Source organism: Petromyzon marinus, chromosome 23, assembly GCF_048934315.1.
Source record: "Petromyzon marinus isolate PM22_M1 ecotype Great Lakes invasive population chromosome 23, UKy_Petmar_22M1.pri1.0, whole genome shotgun sequence".
Taxonomy (NCBI): Eukaryota; Metazoa; Chordata; class Hyperoartia; order Petromyzontiformes; family Petromyzontidae; genus Petromyzon; species Petromyzon marinus.
This window is the reverse complement of record NC_133689.1, coordinates 6,688,382-6,715,248: the sequence shown is the minus strand read 5'-3', so window position 1 is coordinate 6,715,248 and position 26,867 is coordinate 6,688,382. Positions and strand designations below refer to the sequence as shown.

At 46.5% G+C, this 26,867-nt stretch overlaps 1 protein-coding gene across 4 annotated transcripts in view; it reads left to right on the top strand.

Annotated features, from left to right (window-relative positions):
• Nucleotides 1-1,491: 1,491 nt before the first annotated feature.
• The window catches only part of MYB (MYB proto-oncogene, transcription factor), a 33,282-nt gene continuing 7,906 nt past the window's right edge, over nt 1,492-26,867 (top strand). For 2 of the 4 annotated variants that reach the window (XM_032959577.2, XM_032959578.2), the window contains exons 1-15: nt 1,492-1,841; nt 3,615-3,707; nt 9,104-9,224; nt 12,294-12,365; nt 12,619-12,711; nt 13,377-13,597; nt 14,794-15,019; nt 16,480-16,551; nt 18,153-18,260; nt 18,370-18,651; nt 19,612-19,929; nt 21,854-22,002; nt 24,379-24,487; nt 25,064-25,174; nt 26,055-26,177. In XM_032959577.2, coding sequence (XP_032815468.2) covers nt 1,819-1,841; nt 3,615-3,707; nt 9,104-9,224; nt 12,294-12,365; nt 12,619-12,711; nt 13,377-13,597; nt 14,794-15,019; nt 16,480-16,551; nt 18,153-18,260; nt 18,370-18,651; nt 19,612-19,929; nt 21,854-22,002; nt 24,379-24,487; nt 25,064-25,174; nt 26,055-26,177 — 2,121 coding nt within the window. In that variant the 5' untranslated portion in view covers nt 1,492-1,818. Of the gene's footprint in view, nt 1,842-3,614; nt 3,708-8,330; nt 8,521-9,103; nt 9,225-12,293; nt 12,366-12,618; nt 12,712-13,376; nt 13,598-14,793; nt 15,020-16,479; nt 16,552-18,152; nt 18,261-18,369; nt 18,652-19,611; nt 19,930-21,853; nt 22,003-24,378; nt 24,488-25,063; nt 25,175-26,054; nt 26,178-26,867 lie in introns of those variants that run through there. The other 2 variants (XM_032959579.2, XM_032959580.2) reach the window with 2 other exon arrangements.

Genomic DNA, 26,867 nt, shown 5'->3' with positions numbered 1-26,867 from the left:
ATGTGTTCTCCAGAGCCAGTCGTCCACAAGTTTAAATTTCCCAAACCAAACGGGTAATGTATGTAGGGAGTTAGCAAGATACGTAGTTTGCTGCATTGTGGGTGAGATATATTTTTTGATAACTGCAAATATATTGTACAAATGCAAAGCTGATTCATATCCACATAGAGATACACCAGGAATGATGCCAATGTAATTCCTGGCAAGATTCATACAAATTTGTGATAATTTAGAAATACATGTTGGCTATGAGCCACAAAAACACCAACACATAACAACACACGCGTGTAGCAAATCTTGACAATACTGGCTCTATAACATTAATTTTACAGCATACTTTAGATAATTAGTTGGTCACAGGATGGGCGTTCACAGAAATAAACTTTCAAACGCTGGGTTCAGTGGCTTAAGATAGCGACGACACAAAACCCCAAACTACTCTCACTGCAGGCTGGAAGTAGATCTGGGAATACACTTTATAACTTACAAGGTTTCACATCGGATGTGTGAATCAATAACAACATTGGCACTGCCTGATACTACATTGAACAATTATGCCACCACCGCCTCAACCCACTCAGCCCCGTCTATAAACCTGGCATCACACGTGCCATTACCGCCGTGACCCCAACTCATTCGTCAATTATAAAAGTAGATAATAGGCGACGTTTCGGGTCACTGGCCCTTCTTCATAGCACGTGCTAGAGAGATGGATTGGATAACAGTCGGAGGCTGCACGTTGCCACCACAGGGCTTGGTGTGAATTAATATCGTTAAATATTCCTGAGGAATATTTAGTTTTTTGTTTTTAAATTGACGTGACTAGTTACCTATCAGTCGCGTTCGAGAGAGAAGCCCATCAATAACGAGCGGACCACAAACTCCAACGGCACCCTAAAGTCACGCGCAGAATCCATCGCCCCCCCCCCCACCTGCCTCCCCCCCCCCACCACCCCCACCACCCCCACTGCCCCCCGTCAACCCCCATGCCCCCCCCGCCCCTGTCCTTCCCCACCACCCCCACTGCCCCCCACCACCCCCACTGCCCCCACCACCCCCAATGACCCCCCCGCCACCTCCCACTACCGCCCCCCCGCCCCTGCCCCACCCCGCCACCTCCCACTGCCCCCCGCCACCCCCCACGACCGCCCCCCCTCCGCCACCCCCCCCCCCGCCACTGCCGCCCCCCCGCCACTCCCCACTGCCCCTCCCCCCGCCACCCCCCTACCCCCCTGTCCCGCCCTTCCTCCCACCACGCCCATCAGGACGAGCCCCCCACCCCACCCCACCACTTTAGTCGCGCGCGCGTCCCCACATAACGCCCCGACGGCGCGCGCCCAGAAAACCACCCCCCCCACCACCGCCACAGTCCACGCCCCCAAAACAGCTTGACCACGCCCATTCCGACTGACCACGCCCGTTAACCGCCGGGGCACGCCCACCGCGCGAGCCCGCGGCGCCGACTGCGCATGCGCCACATTCAAATACGCCCTTGGGCGCGAGATTTGGCGCGAGCGCGGCGCAGTTCGCCGCCGACGTCGTTCGCGGGCATTTCGCGCTCCACTTTCTCTCGCGTGAAATAAACAAACATCGGTTAAAATAATTAACGGACTACGTTTTTATGTAAAAATAAAATTCCCAAAGCGAGACGATTAACATTAGCAAGACGCTTTGTCGATTGACAAAGTTATATTAAAATTAGTTTTTTTTATATTTGTCTTGTTTTTAGAACGATTTATATTCGAATTTTAAGTTGGGTAATTTTTATTGTTTTGTCAGCGCGGCGACCGTTCCGTCTCCTGCCCCCCAACCCCGGTCATGTCGAGGCGCTCGCGGAACAGGTGAGAGGAGGAAGGCCGCGTACCGGGTTAGCGCGCGCGTACACACACACATGCACGCGCGCGTACACACACACATGCACGCGCGCGTACACACACACATGCACGCGCGCGTACACACACACATGCACGCGCGCGTACACACACACATGCACGCGCGCGTACACACACACATGCACGCGCGCGTACACACACACATGCACGCGCGCGTACACACACACATGCACGCGCGCGTACACACACACACGCACGCGCACGTACATACATGCGCGCGCGTACACACATACATGCACGCGCGCGCGTACACACATACATGCACGCGCGCGCGTACACACACACATGCACGCGCGCGCGTACACACACACATGCACGCGCGCGCGTACACACACACATGCACGCGCGCGCGTACACACACACATGCACGCCCGCGCGTACACACACATGCACGCGCGCGCGTACACGCACGCGCGTACACACGCACGCACGAGCGTACACAAGCACGCACGCGCGTACACACGCACGAGCGCGCGCGTACACACGCACGAGCGTACACACGCACGAGCGCGCGCGCACACACGCACGAGCGTGCATGTGTGTGTACGCGCGCGTACACAAACATATGCACGCGCGCGCGTACACAAACACGCGCGCGTACACAAACACGCGCGCGTACACAAACACGCGCGCGTACACAAACACGCGCGCGTACACAAACACGCGCGCGTACACAAACACGCACGAGCGCGCGCACACGCACGAGCGCGCGCGTACGGGACGAGGCGAATGAATGAACGAACGGTGGAGCGTGCGCGTGACACCGCGAGAGCCGCGCGAGTCGACTCGCTCGGGTGCGCGAATAAAGGTGAGCGTGACTTGAGACGACTGACTTGGGGAGTGCCTGCGTGAGCGAATCGGTGACCGGCGACGGAATGGCCTCGTTGGTGAATGAGCCAGTGAGGTGAGTGAGCGAGGTGAGTGGGTGAGTGAGTAAGATGAGCGAGTGGGGTGAGTGAGTAAGATGAGCCAGTGAGGTGAGTGAGCGAGGTGAGTGGGTGAGTGGGGTGAGCGAGCGAGGTGAGTTAGCGGGGTGAGCGAGGTGAGTTAGCGGGGTGAGCGAGGTGAGTAAGCGGGGTGAGCGAGGCGAGCAAGGTAAGGCGAGCGAGCGGGTGAGCGAGGTGAGTAAGCAGGGTGAACGAGCGGGGTGAGTGAGAGGATGAGTAAGATGAGCGAGTGGGGTGAGTGGGTGAGTAAGATGAGCGAGTGGGGTGAGTGGGTGAGTAAGATGAGCGAGCAGGGTGAGTGGGGTGAGTAAGATGAGCGAGTGGGGTGAGTGGGTGAGTAAGATGAGCGAGTGGGGTGAGTGGGTGAGTAAGATGAGCGAGCAGGGTGAGTGGGGTAAGATGAGCGAGTGGGGTGAGTGGGTGAGTAAGATGAGCGAGCGAGGTGAGTGAGTAAGCGAAGGCGCACGTGTCGGCCCGAGACGACCTCGTGTCGAGCATTACTGCGCATCGTACAGTACGTACAGTAGTATAACGCGTGTTCTTTGCTGCTGCTGTGAGTGCAACTGCACCGCGTGAACTTGTGAAGGGGCGAGTGAGTGCCCCCCACGTGCGCTTGACGGGTGAAGGGGGGGGGGAGCTACGTGGCATATGTTGTGCACCTTTGGACAGAGGAAAGTCCCGAGTTAGTCTTCATGGACCCCCCCCCTACCCCACGTGGCTAATTAGAGCACTCGCAAAACCGTCCCCCACGTGTCTGCGGCTATGCTGTGTGCAGGTGTGTGAGTGCTGCTGGGACAGCGTGGAGGCTGAGTGGTGTCGGAGCTGACAGTAGTGTAGAGGACTTGGAACGCCAAGGTCGCCGTCCGCTGTAAGGTGGACGTTAAGCAGGCATCTTTGCGGACTAGTTTCCGCTCCTCTCATAAACAAAAAACTCACCTTCCCCTCTCCAAGCTCACCTGACAACCCCCTTTTATCCTCCCCCTTCTCGAACCATTTTCGTTCCTGTTCCTGCTTCACAATCTTTCTCCATGGCTAACCACTGATTACCCATCCATCCAATCCCATCATTTGCTCGCATTTTTATTGTTTGACTTAATTCACGCATCGCAGGTTCACCCATTACCGTTCTCTCGTCTGTTTTGTTCACCTCATCTTCACGATTACATTCCTAATGTATGATTGTTAACTCTGTAAATGGCCTTGGTCAAAGCGCTATAATAATTACGTTAATGGTATCGTGTAGTTCCGACCAAAAACGCAGGACATGTGCCTTGTCATTGTAAAATTATCCGCGGCTGAGCCGTGAAACCGCTGCAATTATTGACCGTATGTCACTCGCCCCGCAACATCGGTCAAGTCCCGTGTGAATGGGCTCTCGTCAACTTTAATTCGGCGATATTCGAGGGTCCTGAAGCCGCTCTCTCTCAAGAAGGAGCGCTCTATCGTGCAAGCCAATACTGTGATGTTACAATGCAGACCATTACATAAATTGTCAATGCCTAATTTGCTCAACGCCCCCCCCCCCCCAAGGCTCGTCTGCTGGTCTATACCTAGCTACATTATTCCTCGGGCGTGTGTGTTATGTACAATCGCCACTGGGGGAGACAAAGGCGGCCGGGCGTGGTGCTGGCCACCCACCCCCTCGTGTACCGCGCTCTCGAACAGCACTTGCCCCGACAGTCTGTTCAGGCTACACGGCGGATTTTTTGTCCTTGCGTGTTATGTCCGTGTGCGTCTTTGTGTCCACTGGCTCAATTAGCGTGGCCCGTTGTCGACGAACCCCTTACATAATTACTAGGGGGTTGCATTCATTGCAGCCGACGTCTGGCGAGAGGCGGGCGGGGTGGGGAGTGATGGTGGTAATGCCTGTTGAGTGAAGAGTGGGCCCCCCCCCCTCCCGCCATGCTTCGTTAAGCGGGTGACCAAATTCATGAAGTTGGTGACCAGACGGTTGTGTTGTCCTCGCTGCTTGCTTGCTGCTGCTGCTGACTGGACTAGCGCACAGAAGTGAGAGTCAAACGCTGAGCAAGCGAGAGCTGTGACCAACGCCCCCCCCCCCCCATGTACTACAGTATACAGTGCTAAGTCAAAAAGCACGTGTTGCATGCAGTCCCAAAGCGAGCATCGGCCCTGGCTGGCTTGCTGCGGCTCTTCGTGTTGTCTTTATTGTTTAATAAACTCGCGCGATTATGCGGAGATCTCGTTCGACCGGCTGCGCATATATTATAGTGAAGATGTGGAACAGTCGGCCCGTATTGCCTCTGGCGTACAATAATGCAGCGTGTTTGAGTACAGTACGGCGTGGTTATACGCACAAAGTGGGAATCCCTTGCTGCTGGTTTAATAACAGCGCTTCGTTTGGGGGGGGTCTCACAACTACCAGAGTAATGCGCAATACTATTTGGATGTATATAGTATCTAGATGCGAGCCGCCTTAGCTTTGGTAGGGGCAGGTCATGTTAAATTAACTGCAGTTTAATTTTAGCTGTATTCTTTGATCGCGCACACACACACACAGGCGCAGCATTGTGTTGTTGTAGTATCAGTACGATGTCGTAAACAGACGTGCTGATGATTGACGGTACGAGGAGATTATCATTGATAACCATCACGCTCGCCCAAAGTTTGCGGGGAAAACTTACAATCGCCTTGGTGGAACGAGAAGACAACATAAACGTACAGCAGCCCGCGGCAGTGTTGGTCGCCCTTGGGGGAGAGGGGGGGGTGGGTATAGAATAATAAACATTGTGGTTGTTAAACCCAGAACGGCGCCTTCGGTTCCGCGACTTTCACACTTCAACACGTGGCGCGAACAACAACCGAACACAGTGATTATTAAACGCCATAAGCACGTGGCGTGCGGTCACACATCATCATCATCGCACAGTCATGTGGCCCATGATTAACTCTTGTGCTGCGTGATTAATTATTGTTGTAAAAGGTTTTGTGTGTGTTGTGGGGTAGGCGGGTGGGGACGCGTGATGCCGAGCGCGCCTTTAAACGTCCCAGAGAAAGTGCACGTGTGTCTCAAGAGACGGCGCTTGTGCAAACATTCTTGGGCACGTTGCTCATCGTCTGTCCATGGCCTTCGTGCGATTCCCTCGGCTCCGTGGACAGGAGGGGCTGGGGTGAATAATGTGGAGTGAATGCTCACGAATTGACATCCGTAGTCATTACATCCGTAGTCATACCGCAATAGACATTTACAGCGTCTGATATGAAATATGTGAGTTTTATTAGGTGTACCTTCGCGCAATGCAGCTATCTAGCGTGATATGACACTTGAAATAAGTTACATAAAAAGTCCCAACCTCTAGAATGGTGGCCACCTACGCAAAAAAGTTGTGCGGCAGTGAGTGAATTTATACATTGGGATATTTTTTTTGAACAGCGATTAACTCGTGCGAGTTTCGATGTAATGTATGACAAACAAAATGAGGAACTCGACAAAGAGACGTATCGTGCGTAGGTTTTGGCTTTTACGGTCATCGTTGCACAATAATGCCGCCAAGTGAACGCGGCATGCCAAAAAGCCAGTGGCGGGAAGAAGACGAAAAAACGTGCGTTTTATTTCAAGTGCGTTTACAGTAATTAATGCGAAGGAAAGCTGTTGGCCGGGCTCTCTCTTTTTTTTACGGCAGGAAGTAAAACAAAAACTGGCACGGGGAGTACTTGTTGGCTCGCAATTTTCTGAATAAAAGAAACTTCGTGAAGATGAGCGAGCGAGCGAGGCCCTGAACACGTCCCAAAATCATCGCAGAGTAGGATAGTCGACAACAAAACCCGTCGCGTTCACTCGCCAGGGGTCTTCCGCATGGATTGGTAGCAGCAGATTAAAGATGTAATCTTTAGATGTTGTATATCCACTGAAATTGCCTGCTATTAAAGCAGTGAAGACGGCGGTTGTGTACAAACGTGGTCGACGGTTTTGGTATTCGCGGCAGGCGTAAACGCGTGTCTTGAGTCCGCTTTGAAGCAACTCTGTTAAGAAACTCGAATCGAACGGCCACGCAGCTCCTGCGCTGACGTTACCTTTGCCGGGTGGTATTCTTAGGTCTTAACATCCCACGTAATCGTCGTGATGGCACTGCGATATCGTTGCACCTAATTTAAATGGAGTGCTCACGCCAATAACATGGTAAGGGGTCCAGAGTTTGGTGGTTGCAACAATAATATTGATCTGGAAAAGCCAAGAGGCTTCTCGTACTAAACATTGTCTTCATGTATGTGTGGAGACAGAAAGGAAGTGAGCTGTATTATTTTACCTGTAACTGTTGTTAGTACGGTTCAAAGACTTGGTTTAAAATTGATGCATTTTTCTGACAAGTTTTGAGTATGAATGAGGAAGGTTTTGGTTGAGTATTTACTAACTGGTTTCACTTTACCTCGTGCGCATTTATGGTCGGTTTACCGAGTGCTGTAAAGTCGATAACATCTACCCCATCTAATGTAGTTACAGCCCTTTGAAGGCAGACTTTGGTTTAAGCCAAGGAAAGTGATTGCCAATAATTAATTGCAAGCCACTCTTCCTTGTTCTCATTCACTTTTCCTACACCAACATGCACAGATATAGTCCGATGCTTGTGTCTGTGCTCGGTGTCTTCATCAACCTAAACATACACTAAAGTGTTTGTCGAGTCTCGTAATAAGTTCTCGGTTGCTTTGGATGTCCACTGCAAACCCTGCTAAGTACACAAAGCGCACCTTGTTTGACTTTTCCGTGGGTGGGAATGACCATAAAACGTGATTTTCTTTTCTCCCCTTCACATTGCTATGCAAAGATGCACGTGTGACAAGCATGATTTCCTTATGCAGAGCCATACACTCTCTTTGCTGTTCATTTTGCCTGCTGCAAGCAGGACACGTGAAAACAAATATGTTATAGTGGCGGCAGAATTTTAGTCGAAACTGAAAAGTTTTCAATGACAAGTTGCAGTTACATAAATAACTGTAAAAGGGTTATGTGCTGTGTAGCGTGTTCTGTATGTAAAGGCAGACACAAGACCAAAGCTGTGCACTGCAAATGTTGTGGCTTTCTTGTGCCAAGTTGGGTTTGCATGATCCAGAGTCTTAATTTGTAAATGATGGTGCTCTTCAGTGACCCAAAGCTTCGTGAGCTATGGGGATCAGTACACAGCATCCTATCCACCTTTTGCATGTGTTGACGCAGTAGACGACATTACATGTGCGTTTATTAACACCGCCGAGTGTATTGCATGCTCACGTAAATAACCCTATATGCAAAGCCCTTAGCACAAAGTCGTCATTGATGTTTTGATATAGGTGTTTCCTGTGTCGCCTTTATGAGTTGAACGCTTTAAGTACACACACGCCAGGGGCAAGTAGTTGGGGATATTCTCGAGGGGTCGGGAGCGGCCGTGTTTGGTTTGTGCAATGAGTTTGGGATCGCGATAAATCCGCCCACTTGGAGGAAGGGGTGCCGATGATGGGTGGGGTGGGGTGAGAGAGGGAGCCGGGCAAGTTGGTTGGGGAGAGAGCCAGAGAGAGAGAGAGAAGGGGGGAGGCGGAGACGGTGATTGACCCCGATTAGTGCGCCTTTTGTGCCCTGAACGCGGCGTGTCGACTGAAATAAAGGCTGCCTGCACGCCGATAGACTGTACACAAACACACGAGGCGCACGGCTCATCCGCTCGGGCTGCCGCGACCATGAAGTTTACTTCGTACGTGCACTTGTAATAATAATAATACGTGCAGCCGCGTTTGCTTCTTGCACGTAGTCTTTTTGAAAGATTCCTGTCTTATGGTCACGAATGAAAACAACGCGGGGGCACGTGCGCACACACACACACTTTAGCATTCCGTTTGGCGCTTGGAAAGTCTCGTTTTAAGTGGGAAAGAAAACTGAGATTAAAGTCGCCGTGATATGGTTCGGTCACGCTCTCATTGTGATATTCATATAGCCCGTATTTCGGCAGTTTGTGTCGGCTGTGGGTGCGAATTACGAGACGCGATTGAATTGGCCGCAGTGCCGTTTGCACCGATGCAGACAACTAAACTGCCCATTGAAGTCGTACCGATGTGCCTGAAAAGTGAAGTCGCCAAGTAGAACCTTCAACCCGCACGGCATTTGACAGCCGAACCGATTCTTTAACGCACATATTTTACAATGGGTTTTTTTTTTGTTATACTGCAAAATTCTGTCCGAGCTTAATCGTCTGTAAAGCGATCGGCGGGTGGGTTTGTGCCATTGAGGAGGTGTGCGATTGATCACGCCGCGCCGCGGGGTCTGCTCTTCCCCTGCAGCACGTGCAGCAGTGACGAGGACGACGAGGAGGTGGAGGTGAGAGACCACGACTACGAGACGAGCCTCCAGAAGGAAAGCGGCAAGCGGCCCGGCTCCAAGGCGCGCTGGTCCCGCGAGGAGGCAAGTTTTCCGCTAGTGTGTTGCCTCGTGTCGGACTTGTCCTGCTGGTTTCTGACGTCGGGAGCCTAGAGGTCGGAGGAGACCAGGTGCTAGTGTTCATATTCTTTGGTTCTTTCGGTAAGGTCACGTAGAATGAGAATAAAATAATAAATTGATAAAATAAAATAACACAATTCTCACGACGTTTCGGCCACAACACAAGCGGCCTTCATCATTTTGAGAATTTTATTGTGTTATTTTATTTGATCAATTTATTATTTTATTCTCATTCTATGTGACTTTACCGAAAGAACCATAGAAGATGAATCCTTGCAGTCACGAAAGCTTTCAATCTTAATTTAAGATGCTAGTGTGTTCGTCGTCTTGTGCTCTGAACATCAGGCTTGTCCTGCTGGTTTGCAACGTCAGTCGCTTTGAGCTTGGAGGAGACGGTCGCTTCGATGTTCTGTATGTAGCAGGTTTATGAAGTGCATTAAATCATCCGTTTGCGATTATTTATCACAGTGCGTGCATTGTAGTATGTGTACGATGTGAGTATTTGTGAGTTGTGATAATGATATGGTAATGTTCAGATTTAGGATAATGGGGCAGACAAAACTACAACAATTAGAAACAATTATATTATTGAATTAAATTGTGACTCCAAAGCATGAGGATTCATGCATGGTTGAGTTTGGTGTTTAGTATGTTTTGATAGTTGTGTATTTGTTCGGTATTGGGAGAATATATGATTTACCTCAACTGTACCAATGGAATTGTTTGAGCTTCATTTAAGTTATAAATTGTATTTCATAATTTGTGTCGCCTTATTTGTGTATAACATTAAGTCATATTGAACTATTCTGTAGTGCGCCATCTCTCAGTTGAATATAAAACTGTTAGTCTGAATGGGCTCTCATCTGGTTTTAAATGATCACTTAGAAAGATCATCTGTGCTGTCGTGAATTAATACAGTGTGTTAGGTAATACATTGCATTTTTGTAAAAATCATAAGCAATTGCAATGTTAAAAATAACAAGCCTATAATATATCCCAGTGTATTAACAAATTACAATTGATAGTTGTGTAACACTTTTATTAGTTACGGACTTGATCTGTTGTTATTTCCTTTTAAAGGTATGATAAATAGAAGGGTTGACACGTGTTCTTTGGTTGTATCTGTGCAATGTTTGTAATGCAAACACCACGAGTAGCCGATATCCTGCAGCTTTAAATTAACGGGTAAGACTGAAGGTTAACCCAATAATCCGAACACTTCAATGATTGTGCTACACTATAGAGTTGTGTAACCTCATGTCACGGTCACCTATAGTTGTATATCCCAATCTGCTGCTACAGGTGGTTTAGTCCGCAACCTCTTGCAGATTCAGATTGTTTGAAGCGCAATTGGTTGTTGAAAAGGAAAGGTTTTGCCGCTCGGAATCTTTCAGCAGTTTGTCACTCGCATGACATGCAACAGGTCACACCTATGGCATATGCCCGGAGGGATGTATGCTGCCCAGGTTCTGCAGTGCAGTTAGTACAAATGTCACAACGGGACATTTTAAGATTCGGAATAATAACCCTGCGAAGTGTAGGGGAGCATCTCGCTGTGGAAATTACGTGACATTTTTAGCCCTGTGGTAAAGAGTGATGGGGCAAGTCCCTTGTAGTCAAGTTTTCAAATTAAACTTGAAAAATATTGTAGTATTTGTGTTGTATTTATTTCACGTTTTATATTTGCACGTAATTTGAGGCTCTGCTTTATCATTAATTCTGTCATAAATTAACATCTTCAAAAAAATTGCCTCGAATATGGTTTAAGTGACCTGCGTGGTATATTATCCATCATTTGCGACATGTGCAGAGCATTGTGGACAAACCAATCTGACTCCTTTTGCCAGCCTTTGTGAGATTAAATTGAGCCCTGCAATGTTGAGCAGAAGCGGGCTTCAAGGCCATGTGTCATCTCGTCCGAAATGCAACACTTTACTGTATTTAATATGCTCCTAAATAACCGCTCGAGGATCACGTAGATTTTGAGTCAGTAGTGTTTTTTTACCTATTACAAATAATGCAGATTGCCCAGTACTTTTTAAGTTTATTTGTCCCATTGTTGGCACTCGCAGGAATGTCCTTGTAACCTTACTATCTCGAAAAATTTAGGAATGTTGCTTGACCCACCTCAATGTTGCTATTCGTATGCAAAACCTCAAAGAATGTAACGATCAATATGGGATTTTTTTGTTATATACCTGCCACCCCAGCTTGCTGTATCAACTTGGCAATTGACCGCAGCAACCGCAACCGAAGATCCCAAGATCTCTTGCTCCGAGCCATCTGAGGATGATAAACTGGATTAATTCCTAAGAAATTATAAATGCATTTGTTGTAGTTAGTATCTTCATGAATTAGTCAAAATAACGCCTATTGATTGGTTTTGATGTGCTTTCATTGTGTCAATGGTATGCGATACTTAATTTTCTTGTTACACATTGCGTTGTTTGCTGGTTTCTCCTGAAAAGGAGACTTGTAGTGTTGGACTCACTTGATTGAAGTTAACGTTTTGACTTGTCGAATTGAAGCGCAAATAGATGTTTTTGTTCTGCCTTCAGCAGAGACCTTTTGGCAGTAATTGTACATTGATGTTGTTTGTAAGCTTGTAATTTGATAACTAATGTTAACTGAACAGCTTTTAAGGCAATTGTCTTACCTTAGACCTTATCATGCCTCATATAAGCCAATGGAATTTACATTTAGTTGCAACTTGAGCATTACCAGGATGTAACATTTATATTTGGGTAAACTTATATATTAGTTTAGAGTTTGCAGTGATTTTCAAATCAAGTATATTTTCCGCAACAACCTAGAGTGTTCAAGATGACATTGACAAACATGTATCTTTAATGTACGGCACGAATAACATCAACACTCAAGCTTGTCTCTCAACACTTAAAACTGCGCGGTGAAATAGCTTTTAAGTTTCAATGTACCTCTCCAGTCAAATTTGCTCGCGAGGAAATCTATGAAGCTTCTTGTATTGGAAAGCGCTGCATTGTGCTGATAGCCGCACTGTGCTCTCACACCCAGGACGACCTTTTGAAACGATTGGTGGAGAAACATGGGAATGGCGACTGGAAGTTCATCGCCAACTTTTTTACAGTAAGCACCCCCCCCCCCCCTTGCAGTGACTGCATTCGATTACCTTTTCACCTTTCTCGGCAGTGGAAAAATAACCCTGACCTCGTGCGCGGTTTGATAAGTTTCCGTGCTATTTTTTTCCCCAAGTGTTGTGGTGCATTCCGGTTCAAGGAACAAGAAGTCACTCGAGGCGTTGTGATATTTTCATTGGACCTGTCGGCGTGTGCTGCGTGTTTTGTCACGATTAACGGGACGCTCTCTTGTCTATTTGCAGAATCGTTCCGACGTGCAGTGCCTACACCGTTGGCAGAAAGTGCTCAATCCTGAGCTTATTAAGGGGCCATGGACGAAGGAAGAGGATCATAAGGTATGCAAGCGGGCCTGTTCACTGTTAATGTGAAAATGTGAAAGTAATAAAGTCTTGGTTCCTTTTTGTGATTAAATAAGGAATTGTTCTTCAGTGGGTTTATATATATCATTTTGTAGAGTTCAATAAAATATTATCAGCACATATCCTGTTCCTTACCAGATATAAGCCTTTATAATGTAATACCACTGCCTGTATTTTAACACGGCCTTAATTCCACTTCATTCTCTCCTGTGCCCCAATTGCATCGCTCCACCTTCTCTTTCGTTGTTTCCTCTTGGCCGATCTGTAACCTTTTACCCATTGTCTTGTTCCAGTGCTTTCCCCGCCCAGGTCCATCATTCTCAACAGCGAGTGTTCACATCTTGGATGCTTGTTTGCTGCTTGCATGTGTTTTCCCTTTTTGTCTCATTAACTCAAGCACGATTCGTTTTGGAGTTATGAAATTGGTTTGAAGATAACAAAATAATGATATTTTTGAACCGAATAATAGTTTGGCGAGATGCTTTTTTGTTGAACGATTTCACTCGGGAACGCTATTTGCCTTAAGTGTGTACTAATTTATCCGTGACGGAAAAATCTCTCCTGGTTCGCTTCAACGAGGGCTTTCGTGTCACATTACTAGCAGGCTCCGTCATTGAGCTTTGTCCCTGCCCTCCGCGCAGGTGATTGAGCTCGTGCAGAAGTACGGTCCCAAGCGCTGGTCGCTCATCGCCAAGCACCTCAAGGGCCGCGTGGGCAAGCAGTGTCGCGAGCGCTGGCACAACCACCTCAACCCTGAGGTGAAGAAGTCGTCGTGGACCGAGGAGGAGGACCGTGTCATCTTCGAGGCGCACAAGCGCCTCGGAAACCGCTGGGCCGAGATCGCCAAGCTGCTGCCTGGCAGGTACGGGCTGCATAGCGGAGTGGCAATGACCGGTCGGCGCACTCGCCACCGAGGGATGGTTGCACAGTCGTCGATTTCATTTCTTCAGCCGTCGATCATTTTCTTACTGCAGGGTGATGTTTTCTTCGAGCGTTGTTGACCTTAAAGTGTAATTCAAAGGTTTGGTGGAAGGCGCACCGCACTGTGGAATCGGTGATCTCACGTTGAATGAGTGATATCTGCAAACTGGGCCTTGTCGGTACCCTTCACCATCCCACACTGACCGGCATGGTGGAGTATGGTCGAACAACACCTACAAACATGGTGTGGGATGGCCTTCATCCAACAGAAGATTGAAAAAGCACCGTAATTGTTGTGATATCGTTTGCAAGGGTGGGCTGTTGTGTGGTGTGAAGACATTTCCCCAAATTTGAAAATTACCCAAAATGTAAAAGTACATCACAAATAACATTTAAAAAAACTCCCCACTTTTATCACTGATGTTGCTTTATAACAGGGAAAATATAAAGTAGGCTTTATAAATTTAAAGCCTACTTTACTTTAAACATGGACCCTGACAAAACTGAGAGATTCTAATAAAGTTGACATGAGCAATACCTGTTAGATAAATGAACACCAGCCACCGTGCATTCCCTGTTAGAAAGGAGTATTAACGATGAATGTGTTAATTTTTGTTTATTAGAACATGAGCAGAAATGCCAACGTATTCCTTGAATGTTTAAATAAGTCTAGATTTTCCTTTCTATTCAACAGACTATAGTAATGCAACATAATGCTTTACACTCATTTGTGGACTGTTTAAAAATGTGTGTCCTTACACTGTAAACTTCCCCTGCTTTTTTGATACAAAAATATTTCTGGAAATAATGTTAAAGAGGAAGTACATTAAGTGATTCATTTATTCTGCAAAGGTCCCTTTGGTCGTGGTGTTAATGGAGGCAGCATTTGGTTTATGGGAAAAGATGGGGATGATGGCAGAGTGGCTCTTAGTCATCATAACAATCACGTTAATAAAGTGTTAATACAAACTTTTTCACATTTTGTTTCGGCACAAAAGCATGTTCTGAATGTGTGGTCGATCAGAGTTTTAAAAATGCAACATTCGTGAATAAAGTCGCATGCAGTCCATGTTTTTTTTCTTTCCCCAAAACACGAGTTGTTCATTGTAACTGGTGTTCATTAATTCTGCCCAAAAGGACCGACAATGCCATCAAGAACCACTGGAATTCGACGATGCGACGCAAAGTGGAGCAGGAGGGCTATCTGCAGAACTCGCCTGACCCGGGCTTCCAGCTGCCAGCGGCGCTGTACCAAACAACCTGTTCGGGGCCCATGCCCCCTTACCGCGACACCGTGCCCCATCGCTCCAACTGTCCTACCTCGGCCACCTTCCAGTACTACCCATATCCAGAGACCGAGGAGGTACGTGTTTAGCGCCTGGCCAGGTATATCAGGGGGCTAATTTAACCCTCTTCCGTTCCGATGACGTAGGGTGTACGTCATCAGTTTTTTTTCCGAGTCCATTTCGATTACGTACGTTTACGTCATCGGAACGGAATCGATTCCGAATGGAATCTGAAGTAAAAGGCGATGCGGGAGGGCGTGTGGCACAGCTTGGCGCCAGCAGTCACAGAGTGCGGTCGTGTGGCTACGGTTCTCTGCGGTGACTACAGTACAGTGTCTTTAAAAATAGCAACGCTACGCCTCTAAATAAAATTAACGCCGAACCGCTTGCACGTTCTGAGGTTGATCGGTGAATGGGACACCCACCCTGCAACTTGCAGACGTCTCGGAACGGAACAGAGTGAATGTGTGTTGGAGCACTGGGCCAGGATTACCAAGATGACAGTTTGGAACCTGGGTATTTCGAAAACATACTTCAAAGTACCGTGTGCTATGAAGAAGACCTATGGCCTGAAACGTCTAGTACATTTATTTTTTCTTTTAATGCAGCATTATTGACAAACGTTTGAGTTGTTTTCGTTAATTGTGCTTGTGCATCAATGCCAGTGCAGCATCATCACGTGATTTGCTTAATAAAATGTTTCCAGGTGTAGCGGAATAAAATGGATTGACAGGTTAGTCAACATGTTGCCATCTGAGCACTAAAAATGTTAAGTTAATGTCCTTGGAATAAACATGTGTGGCCTGGCTTTTAAGATGGTGCAGTGTTTTAGTGTGGATACAAATCAATTGGAAGTGCTGTAGTCGTACATTTTAGAAGCAGTTTTGTAATGTGGGGCAATGTTACCACTGCTTTTTGTAAGTTTTTGGAATGTAAATGTATTTTTCTGATGACATCAAACTGATAGCACAATTGGAATATTCGGAAATAATTTGTTTCTCCCTTGTAAGGAGTTGAGCTGTTTGTTGGTTGTTTTCATGATGTGTGGATTCAAAAATCCCTTGGACTTAAGGTCATGGTCTTCAGATGATCTTGTTTTTCCTCAAGAATGCACTCTGAACAGGACCATTAGCACTTGATTGGGACAGAAAGTTAATACTGAACTGAATGCAGTGTGTAAAAGTGGATTGGACTTCAGTAAGTTCAGTGCAAACACTTGAAATGGTTTATTTGCCAAGCACAGGATCTTGTCCATATATAAGAATAGGGCCATAATTAAGGAGATTTTATTATTTCAACCAGGTTTAGTTAGTAAATGTGTGTAGCTAAATACTTACTTTGAAGTGCAATGTGTTCTTTGAAAGTCAGCAACTTGAATAGCCTATCTTGCAAATGTTGTTTGGCTTCAGTTTGTAGAAACAGGATTTGTCAGCATTCATATTTTTAATTCACGATAGCATTCATATAATTTAAGCTCTGTTACTCGTAACCTTTGAGTCACGTGTGTGGTTATTTTTCTTGGATTGTTTGCTCGCAGATGGCCGCCCAGCGTCACAATTACCAGGTGTCTGTGCGTTTCAACATGACCGGCCAAGGAATGAACTTTCAGGTTATCTCTTCAAACTGCACTGTGTGACCACGCACCCTGATACATGGTGGCATTTGCGCTTAATTTATATATGCAAGTAGGAATTTATTTGCAAAAGAGTTAAAAGTCTCCTCGCATTGGTCGTCGACATGATCCAATTCCGCGTTCCAACACCACCGTAAATCTCTAAAAAACAAAAACTCGTGCCGCCTGTACACATTATCACGACTCCCAGTGCCTTCACGTGATTTATACTCTTTGCGCCCTCCTTTAATGTTTGATATTTATGGCTCCGATCACCAATAAATGTTAGCTGCTCACTCACCGAGATAATATTTTTGATGATTAATATAACAAAATTTGCTTAAAATTAGTCGAAACAATCCGTTGTAGCCTGTAACCCAAGTTTCAGCAGTATTAGAGCCATTGACGGGCGTGAGTTTTTACTTAGGAGTCGGGTAACGCTGCTGGCCAGAGAAATGCCTTAACTTGCTCACCTCTTGCGACACCAGAGCACGTTCGGCTACGTACGCGCCTCCGATTCGCGCGGTTGGCTAGATACAGTGCGAAAGAAGTTCAACATACACACAGAAGACATGGCCTTTCCTCCACTAGGGGTTATTTGCGCAGTGTCGCGTCCCCATCAAGTGCAAACAAAATGCCCACTTTAAAAGTGCTTCTCGTGCCCGGGTCATGAGCATGAGTCCACGGGGGGCTTTGTCCGTCTCAGGCAGGCAGGCAGCTTTGGTGGCCCGGCATGGTGAAGGAAGTCGCCGTTTTACGGTGGTGAGGGGGGGAACCTGCCAGCCCTCGCCATCCCTAGGGGGCAAACGCTAAGAAGTGAAACGCTTAGCGGGGTTCGCCTGGGCTCCCAAGTAATCGTGGGCGCCACGGTGGTGAGATGTTAAGTACCTCGTCTGGCACACAGGAGGTCCCCGGGTTCGATCCTGTTGACGCCTGTATATTTGAAGTTTGCGTGTTCTCCCCGTGGTCACGTGGTTTTTCTCCAGGTCCTCGAGATTTTCCCTCCATATGTAGAAACATGCTTTTAGGGTGTTTGGCTGCTATACATTTCCTCACGTTGAGCTACTTCATTGAGCTGTCATTTGTGGCCAGGTCGCTTCTGAAAAACAGCTACATAGCTCAGTGGACTTTAAATTGTAAAATGAAAAAACAGTATAATAGTAAAAGCGGGAAGTCCCGCTTGCGTGCCATAGCCGCAGTGGCCGCGGCCGCTGGAACTCCATCCAAGAGCCTGGATAGGGGATAAAAGTCTATGTGGAATCACAGTTCCACCCGGGAGGCTTGAGTTTTTGTTTTTAAAATATTTCTGGTGGCGATGGAACACACAAGTGGAGAGTGGAACATGTTGGTGGTCACCAATGGAAAGCTCAACATCATTGGACAAAAACCTAGTTCCATGTTTTAAGAGGTTTTAGGGATTTTTTTTTTTTAAAGAAAATGTAAGAGATCTTGCCATGTCCAGTAAGAACACAAGACTAATGCCATTCGATTCCTGAGGTAAACATCGCCTTTGCCAATTCCATTAATGTGTGTTTTGCATTGTTTTTCGAACCATTTTCCCTTCGCTTAAAAATGTCCTGTGTTTTGTACCTGCACAGAATTGCTATGGGGAGGAAGAGGACCCAGATAGAGAGCAGCGCATAAAGGAGCTCACCATGCTACTGATGTCCACGGAAAACGAAGTTCGTGGAAAGCAGAACTTCACGGTCAGCATCTCCACTGAGTTCAAAAAACCCTTGGTTGCATTCTAGACATTCTGGGGCCACACTTGTGGTCTTGCCGCACCCAGCAGTGACTGAGCGATTGTATCTGCAGATGGAGTATGGTGGGGGCTGGGGCTCTGCCCTCCTGTCGGACCACGTCATCCTGTCAGACGGCAGCCTGGCAGGCCCGCTGGGTGGCCCCGAGGAGCCGCTAGCGGCCTTCACGCATTCCCAGGGGCCCGCTTGCTCTCTCGCTACCAACACGAGCCCTCCCCAGGCTGAAGGCGCACTCACACCCCCAAGCTACCTCTGCCTGGATGGACAAAGCAACTTTGGCATCTCGGAGACGGGTTACAATGTGCACGTGCCGCCAGCCTATCACGGGATGGACACAGTAAGTGACGTTATTTTCCTTCTCCTAGAATGCTTACTGGCCAGCAGCTTCATACATAAAGAAAATCGGTCTGGGGGGTGGTGACTGTTGATAGATAGTGCAAACGACGCGTGTGTGAGATACACACCAGCCTGCAAAATTGTGGTGGTCTTTCGAGCCATGTTAGTTGATAGCTGATAATGCTGCATGGATTTTCTGAATGGTATCTCCCTTCTTTGTGTGGGTTTTCTCCTCCATACTCAGATGTCACCTTCCACGTGAAAATATTGTGTTAACTTTAAACTTGTATAATTATAAGGTGTGTAAGCGATTGATCTATTCGCCAATTAACAATAACTCTTGGTCTTGAATTCCTGCGTGTCTGAATCAATGATTTAAGCAAACAAGACAACAAAAAGCAACACACTACAAACGGCATACATGAATCGATAAGAATCGATTCTTGAATGCAATCGCAACCCCAAATTGTAACAGTAAAAATCACATTGCTGGGGAGTTGGAAGGGGTGTGACTCATTCTCTACCTAACAAGACACAAAGCTCTAAAATTGTTTGACTGACCGAGATAACCTCTCACTGGCAGTGGGTCCAGGGTTGGGTGGTGGTAGTCGGGTAGCTAAACTAAAATACAAACTATGGAACTTTTTCTTTTACCAGGTAAAGCCCCACTGAGCTATATAGCTCTTTTTCAGAAGCTACCTGGCCACAAATGATAGCTGAACGAAATGGCTCCTCACGTGGAAATGTATAGCAGCCAAATAGTCAAAAGCGCATTTCTAAATATGAAGGGAAAAACCGGTGGACCTGGAGAAAACTCTACAAGGCCGCGGGGAGAGAACATGCAAGCTCTAAATATACAGGCGTCGGGGTCGGGGATCGAACCCACGACCTCCTCCATACCAGGCGAGGTAGTTAACATCTCCTAGCCACCGTGGCTCACACGTTGCCCCCACGCGTCCAGGAGCCGTCCTGCCTCGGCGACCTCCACACGCTGGAGTTCCTGGAGGGGCTGGACCGTGGCCACGCTGACGGCGATGCCGCCGCCGCCGCCGCCGCCAGATTGATGGTGGTCAAGGTTGAGGCGTGCGACTCGGCGTGCAGCTTCGCCGGAGACGAGGTACCCGGCGGCAAAACGGACGGCACGCCCGCCGTGGCGCCGCCCGGCCTCCTGCGACGCGCCCGCAAGCGCCTGAAGAACGGTCTCCTCGAAGACTTGTGCTCCTCCGAGTTCACGCCAAAGGGGACGCCAACAAAGTCCATGCCCTTTTCTCCGTCACAGGTAAGGTTCGACCTTGTCCGGCCGGGGTTTCGCCTTTGAGAATGTAATTCCCAAAAATATTTAGGTTTTTTTTTTTTTTTACATTGAGCTAAATTTGCATTATCTTGTTGGACAGGAGGTGTGGGTTGGGGGAATCCAAAATATTGAAGTGGACACTGTGAAAGAGTTGCAGCAGTATTGTCTTCTTTACTGTTGGGTTTTATATACAACCTTGAAACATTCCTTTTCCATGATTATTTTTCTAGCCAAACTTTCTTGTGCTTTATTTTATTTATTTGTATGTATGTGTGTGTTAGTATGTATAATGTGTGAGTATTCTGGATTTGTTTGGATATGTATGTGCTAAATGCATGGCATATTCTTACCTTTTAGAAAGGGCTTTGCATTGTATAAAAAGCACATATGGCACATATGGCATTGTGATGTATAACGACTTATTGTTGGTGGCTCAGCTGATTGGAGAGTATATAGAGTTTATTGATAACATTGATGTAGTTTATATTTTAGTTTTTTATTGGTTTACTATATGGTATTCATTATATTGTGTAGTGTATACCCAGTTGCTTTGTGTTAATAGCTCAGCTTATTGAAGAATATATTGAGTACATTTATTATATTGATGTAGTTTACACTTAGTTTTTTCACATCGGTTTACTGTATGATAGTTGGGTAGTTGCAGTCCTTTAGCGTCCATATACTAAATGCCTCTGTTGATATGTAAACTTTGACTTTAACATAGCTATTTCCGTGACCAGTCACATGCTAATCCCTCAGCTATTTCAATGCTAAATTCTCCTGTTTGATTTATACTAGGTGCCTCTGTGGACATGTAGGCTTTGACTTTAACATAGCCATTTCTGTGACCAGTCACAAGCTAATCACTCGGCTATTTCAATGCTAAATTCTCCTGTTTGATTTGTACTCGGTGCCTCTGTGGATGTGTAGGCTTTGACTTTAACATAGCCATTTCTGTGACCAGTCACAAGCTAATCACTCGGCTATTTCAATGCTAAATTCTCCTGTTTGATTTGTACTCGGTGCCTCTGTGGATGTGTAGGCTTTGACTTTAACATAGCCATTTCTGTGACCAGTCACAAGCTAATCACTCGGCTATTTCAATGCTAAATTCTCCTGTTTGATTTGTACTAGGTGCCTCTGTGGATGTGTAGGCTTTGACTTTAACATAGCCATTTCTGTGACCAGTCACAAGCTAATCACTCAGCTATTTCAATGCTAAATTCTCCTGTTTGATTTGTACTCGGTGCCTCTGTGGATGTGTAGGCTTTGACTTTAACATAGCCATTTCTGTGACCAGTCACAAGCTAATCACTCAGCTATTTCAATGCTAAATTCTCCTGTTTGATTTGTACTCGGTGCCTTTGTCAAGGCGCTTTACTTCTCTCACCTAGCTTAAAAGACGCTGCGAATCTTAGCAGCGTTCATTGAAGCGCTGTCGTCCCGACAGTTCTGTTCCTTCACCTGAAGAAGGCTACTTGTGTTGTGGCCGAAACGTCGTGAGAATTTTATTATGTTTTATTTTTATTACTTTGTTTCCATTCTACGTGACTTTACCGAAAGAACCAAGAAGATGAATCCCTGCAGTCACGAAAGCTTTAAAATCGAAATTTAAGCACATTATATATTCTAATGGTAATAGAAATGCCGTTCCTATAAATACTCGAAAAAAATGACTTGCATTTACACAACAAACAAATAGTAAAAAATCTGGCTACCCACCTTACATTCCACCAAAAACAAACGCTTTACAAATCGCGCTTGACCTTAAAATTGCAGCCAACCCATTTTACCGCCGGACGCGCGTAGTCAATGATAACACGTAGTCAATGATGACGCGTGCAGGCAATTACTATTATTCTCCCCCTTGTCTCGCAATCTTATGGTCCCCCCCCCACCCCACCTTCAGTTTCTGAACACGTTGATGCCGCTGGATTTGCCATTGTTGACGGACTCCCCGACACTGACCTCAACGCCCGTGTGCGAACTCAAGGCGGCAGCGACCACCCCGACGACGGCGCGGGACCACGCTTCGCGCGTGCAGAAGGAGAACAACGGGTAATGGGGCTTCGCACGCGGCCGCACACCGCGAGCCCGAGCTCGCTTGTCCTCGCCCCTGCCGTGAACTCGAGGCGGGACAGATACCATCGCCGTGTTTAGTGTTTAGCAGCGCACCTTTCTCTCTCGGTGGGTTTTTTTTTTTTGGCCAAACGCTCTTGGGCCCCCGATTTGATTATTTTTTTTTTGTTAGTCACCGTCTGATCCGCATCACAGCAAAGGTGTGAGTGAGTTGGAGAAGCGTGCTACCGTGTGGTAGCGATAACAGCAACGTTCAACCCTTAAGTTCAGTCAGCACCGTGCAACTATTGCTACATGAACGGGTGTTGTGAACCGTTTCATTACTTACGTGTTTATTTATGTGTTTGACTCGGTGCAATTTTCATTGTATGAATGCGTAACTTTATAAGTGATATGTTTGCTATGTATGTGTCAATTGACACCGCTGAACACCCCTTGCAATGGTTTATCCAAGTGAAATATTTAAACAGGATAGAAAAACAAAACGTCGCAACTTAAAGCACTGAACCACCAAAAAAAATGTTTCCATAAAATATCAAAGTAAATGAGAGTTTACTTGAAAAAGTTGGCAGCCATCTGTAAAAAAAAAAGCTTTTTAGCTCATCGGATTCCTCCAGTATAAATATTCGGATTCTGTACAGGCACGTGTGTTGACATGCACAGCACGCGAGCAATTGTTTAGTTCATTGAGTCGTGCATTTATTTAGTCAGTGCTTAACAGTTGCATCATCGCCCAGATCATTGTGCTAGTGGAGGCAGTGCAGTGCTATTATGCTATAATGGATGGAGATACACATTGCACTTGTACAAAAGGTTTGCAAATAAATAAATAAATGCGCCTGCATAGCTCGTGAGCTTCGTTTGCCTCGTGCAAACATTGTAACGATGATGTGAAGTCACTGAAGGCACGTGGGATAATAAAACTATTACTTTGGGTTACAAGTAGGTATATATGAATATATAAAATTCACAATTCCAGTAAATGCCAGTAAAGAGTGTGCATCGTTCATGTTCTTTTATTATTACTGATGATTCTAATTACGATAAGGTTTTTTTTTGTGTATACAAGTACAATATCAGCTTTTTTAAAGTTTGCTCAGGAAAACAAAAACTTAGCCCATAGGCTTTCTCAGATCAGGCAAAAGATCATCAGTGCAATGCATTATCATTTTATTGAGAATTGAAGGTGAAAAACATCTGTCCTTTCAGGGTAATATTTAAACATGTTTGCTCTGCAAACGTGAGTTGATACAGGTGCTTTACATTGACAAGAAATGCTAGGGCAAATAGTTGATGAACCTTTTTATAACCCGCTAAGACCGTGGACCCCCTTTCAGGGCGTGTGTACCTTCCTCGCTTGTATGAGCGCGCATGTTTTTCTCACGTACGGGATACGCAGAGGTGTGGCAGTCACCACAGGTGGGCAGGTCGTGACCCTCGTCCATATTTCCCCCATCTCCTTCCCTCGCCCGCTGGGATCATTAATCTTCAGCTGAAAGTGAAAACACGACAAGCTTCACCGCCGCTGCTTTATAATTTTCCCCCCCGGCCACTAAACGTACACAATTTGCAGTTTTAAACACCCCCCCCCCACCACCTCCTCCTTCTCCAAGAGTTGTGTACCGTGAGCAAAGGAGAAAAGAATATAAAATGAGAGAGAAAAAAACAACCCAGCAAAGCAAACATTTTTTGTCAAAAAATATATTTATTTTTTATATTATTTGCAATTGCCCAAAAGCGTTTTTTATTATAGGCATCAGCCGTGGAGAGTGGGGGAAGGGGTAATGTGTGTGGGCCCTGTCAATTGTCTTGACCACCTGCGTGGAAAGGCTAGCGAGGTGCTCGTGTTTGCTCAGGGAAAGGCGGTGTTTGCTCTCCGGCCAGCACCACTCGAGTAATGCTCTCTGCTTCGTGCAATTGAGACACTGATCAAAGGACCTTTGGTCATCGAACAGGAGGAAATGGAGAAAGTAAAGGTGGTGTGTGTGGATGGGGCTGCTGGCCAAGGGTTACACAGGCTGGTTGATGGGCAGCCGAAAGCAGGCCTCGAGTGGCGTTCAGCCGTACAAATAGCCCGAGCCTTGTGTGCGCCTGACATGCCTTCAATTAGGGTTTGGGTAGCAGTATTTGTCGCTCTGCCTTACATGGAGAATCCTCTGCACATAATTTATATTTTTAAGAAAGAGAAATTGGGAAAACATTTTTTTTATATTTCGCTTTAAGACTGAAAAATGTAATTTTGCACAGAGCACTGAGAATTTATATTTTTTTGCGTGACATGTTTCAACTCAAAAGATTTTGAATCAAACGGACTTTCACGGTAATCGAGAGTTATTTTCTGTTTCATGTTTTTAGATTCAGGACACCGAGGAAGTGGGTGGTGGAGGCGATTCCCAGAACCCCGACACCGTTTAAGAATGCACTCGCAGCTCAGGAGCGGAAGTACGGGCCTCTCAAAATACTGGTACGCGAGAAGGAGGCACGAACAGGATAAAAGCACCTTGTGAAGTCATAACCCGGGTCACGTTGCAGCCTTGCTCTTGGTTTTATTGCCACAGATAAGGGCCCCACAGCTGTGGGGCATTGTGAATCGTGCTCCTTGGACCTAAACGTTACCAAGGAACCATTGCCTGAAAATTAACTAGGTTGTTTTAAAGGTCGTTTTTATAGTCCCCATCAAGACCAGGTGTGGTTGTACACACCTATAATCACACCAGTGACCTGGAAGTGGGGTTGGCGGATCATACAAACAGGGAGTTGTGACATGTATGAGACATCAACGTACAGGGTAAAATAAGGCGCCTGCATAGCAAATAAGTTGCTGACCAATCGTTTTTAATGTTTTTGAACACTCCTTTTTTCTTAACAAAATAAATTGCCTGTGCATCTCATGTCATGGCCCCTCTTTAAAGTATGCATGAGACTCGGGCTTTCTTGGGCATGCGTATATAACGGTTGTTTGAACTGGACGCTATTGAAGTTTCCCGTCCAAAAAAATGTTTAGTTTTTAACAGGTACCTTCCCCTGGGTTCTGTTCCAGCCGCAGACCACGAGTCAGCTGTCCGAAGACTTGACCGATGTGGTCAAAGTAGAAGTTGAGCACGGGTCGGACTCGGAGGGACACTTTCTGCCCCTCCACATCAAGCGCGAGGTAGCGCCTCCGTGGTCGCCAGCGATGGGGACCGTGCGCCACACTCGGTGGACGTTGTGGTGCGATAGAACGGCGCTCTATGGTGGCGATGCAGGCAAAAGTAATGCACCTTGTAAGGTTGCAGGTTATATTTCTGCAACAGGGTTTTTGCCTGTCGGAATAAAAAATAAAGTGTCTGTGCCTGAGTCATAAACAAAGAGCACATCTGTATATGACACCTCGCCATGAAAGGGCTAGTGTTCTCACAGCTCCACTGTCTTTTATTGGCTTCGTAAACCGAGTCATATTATAGCATGATGATAACACTGCCGTATAATGTAGATTGGCTAAGAGTTATCTGTTACGGTATTCTTCATTGACTGCAAATTTAATTTTACTCTTTGTAATCCACTTGGAAGCTAAAAGTCGTGCCTTTTGTGGCAGTAAATAATGTGTTAATTGCTCGGCCATACAAGAATTAATTAACGTGTATTCTGAAGCTCGTGAAACGTGCGATGAATTGCATGTGTTGAGAAATAATTAATTTTAGATGTATTATGAATGCCAGTATTTTAATTTCAGTTCAAGGAACGAATAATACCAGCACGAATGAGACTGGATAAATGAGACGGAACAAAAAAAAGGTAGAAATAATGAGATAGACGGTACGGAAGAGCGAGAGGGCAGAAACGTACGAGACGGTATAAATATTGCACGTGACATTCTACAGGTGAAATGAACGAGGCAAGTATAAAGAGCGGAAATTTCCTGATCGCTGAGATGGAACTGGTTCTCGAATCGAACCGCGACCGCGCATCGTGACGGTAGCACCGTGATGTTAAGCGCTCGTTGGCGCGCGCATGTTCCCCCCCCCCCGCACTGCCGCTGCTGCGCGCTACAGGCGGATTCTCCATCCCAGTCGGCACGCCGCTCCCTCTCCCTGGACGTGTGGGAGCGGTGCAGCCCAGAGCCGTCGCAGACCCTGCTGCCCGACGCCGAGGGAGTGGCGCTGTCAGGCGTACTGGTGAGGAAGCAGCTTTGCAAAGTCCCGCGACACTCCCGCCGTCCCGGGCTTTTTACCTGTGGTGGGCTTGGAGGAATCGTGCAAATCCGCTTTGCCCGCAGGAGCTGAGACAAAACTCGTTAAACATAGAACTTAATTTCCGTTTACATTTGTGCAATAATGCTTGATGGAAGATTGACAATTTTCTGGAAATGCAAAGTGTTAAAAATGGGTTTTGCTTCTTCAGGAGTGATGACTAGCTCGTTGCCTCCACCTTCGCTGGAACCCTGCAATGGCAGGACATTACACAGTTGTACTTATTTCCATTGGATAACCTAGTCTAGTGAATCAGAAGGTAAAGGATGATGAAGTGCATTTGTATTTATAAATATGCACGAAAGAGTTGTCCTGCTGTCCCTTTAAGATACTGTAGTTAGTCTTAAATGAAGTGCAAACAACAGTGTTTACTGTGGTCATAAAATAAGTACAGCCTGCCAGGTGACCCAGTTGAGGTCACCTGACTCTTGTGCATGGGAAACCTTTGGGAGTGGTGTAAAATACATTTTATGTATTTATTACTTTTTATTGCTTACCTGGCAAAGAACTTGAACTAGGTAATGCATTGATTGGTTGACGACATTTGCAATACCTGGTCATGCATTAAATATTCACTCACCAGACCCGAACCTGTGAGGTCACGTCACAAACACA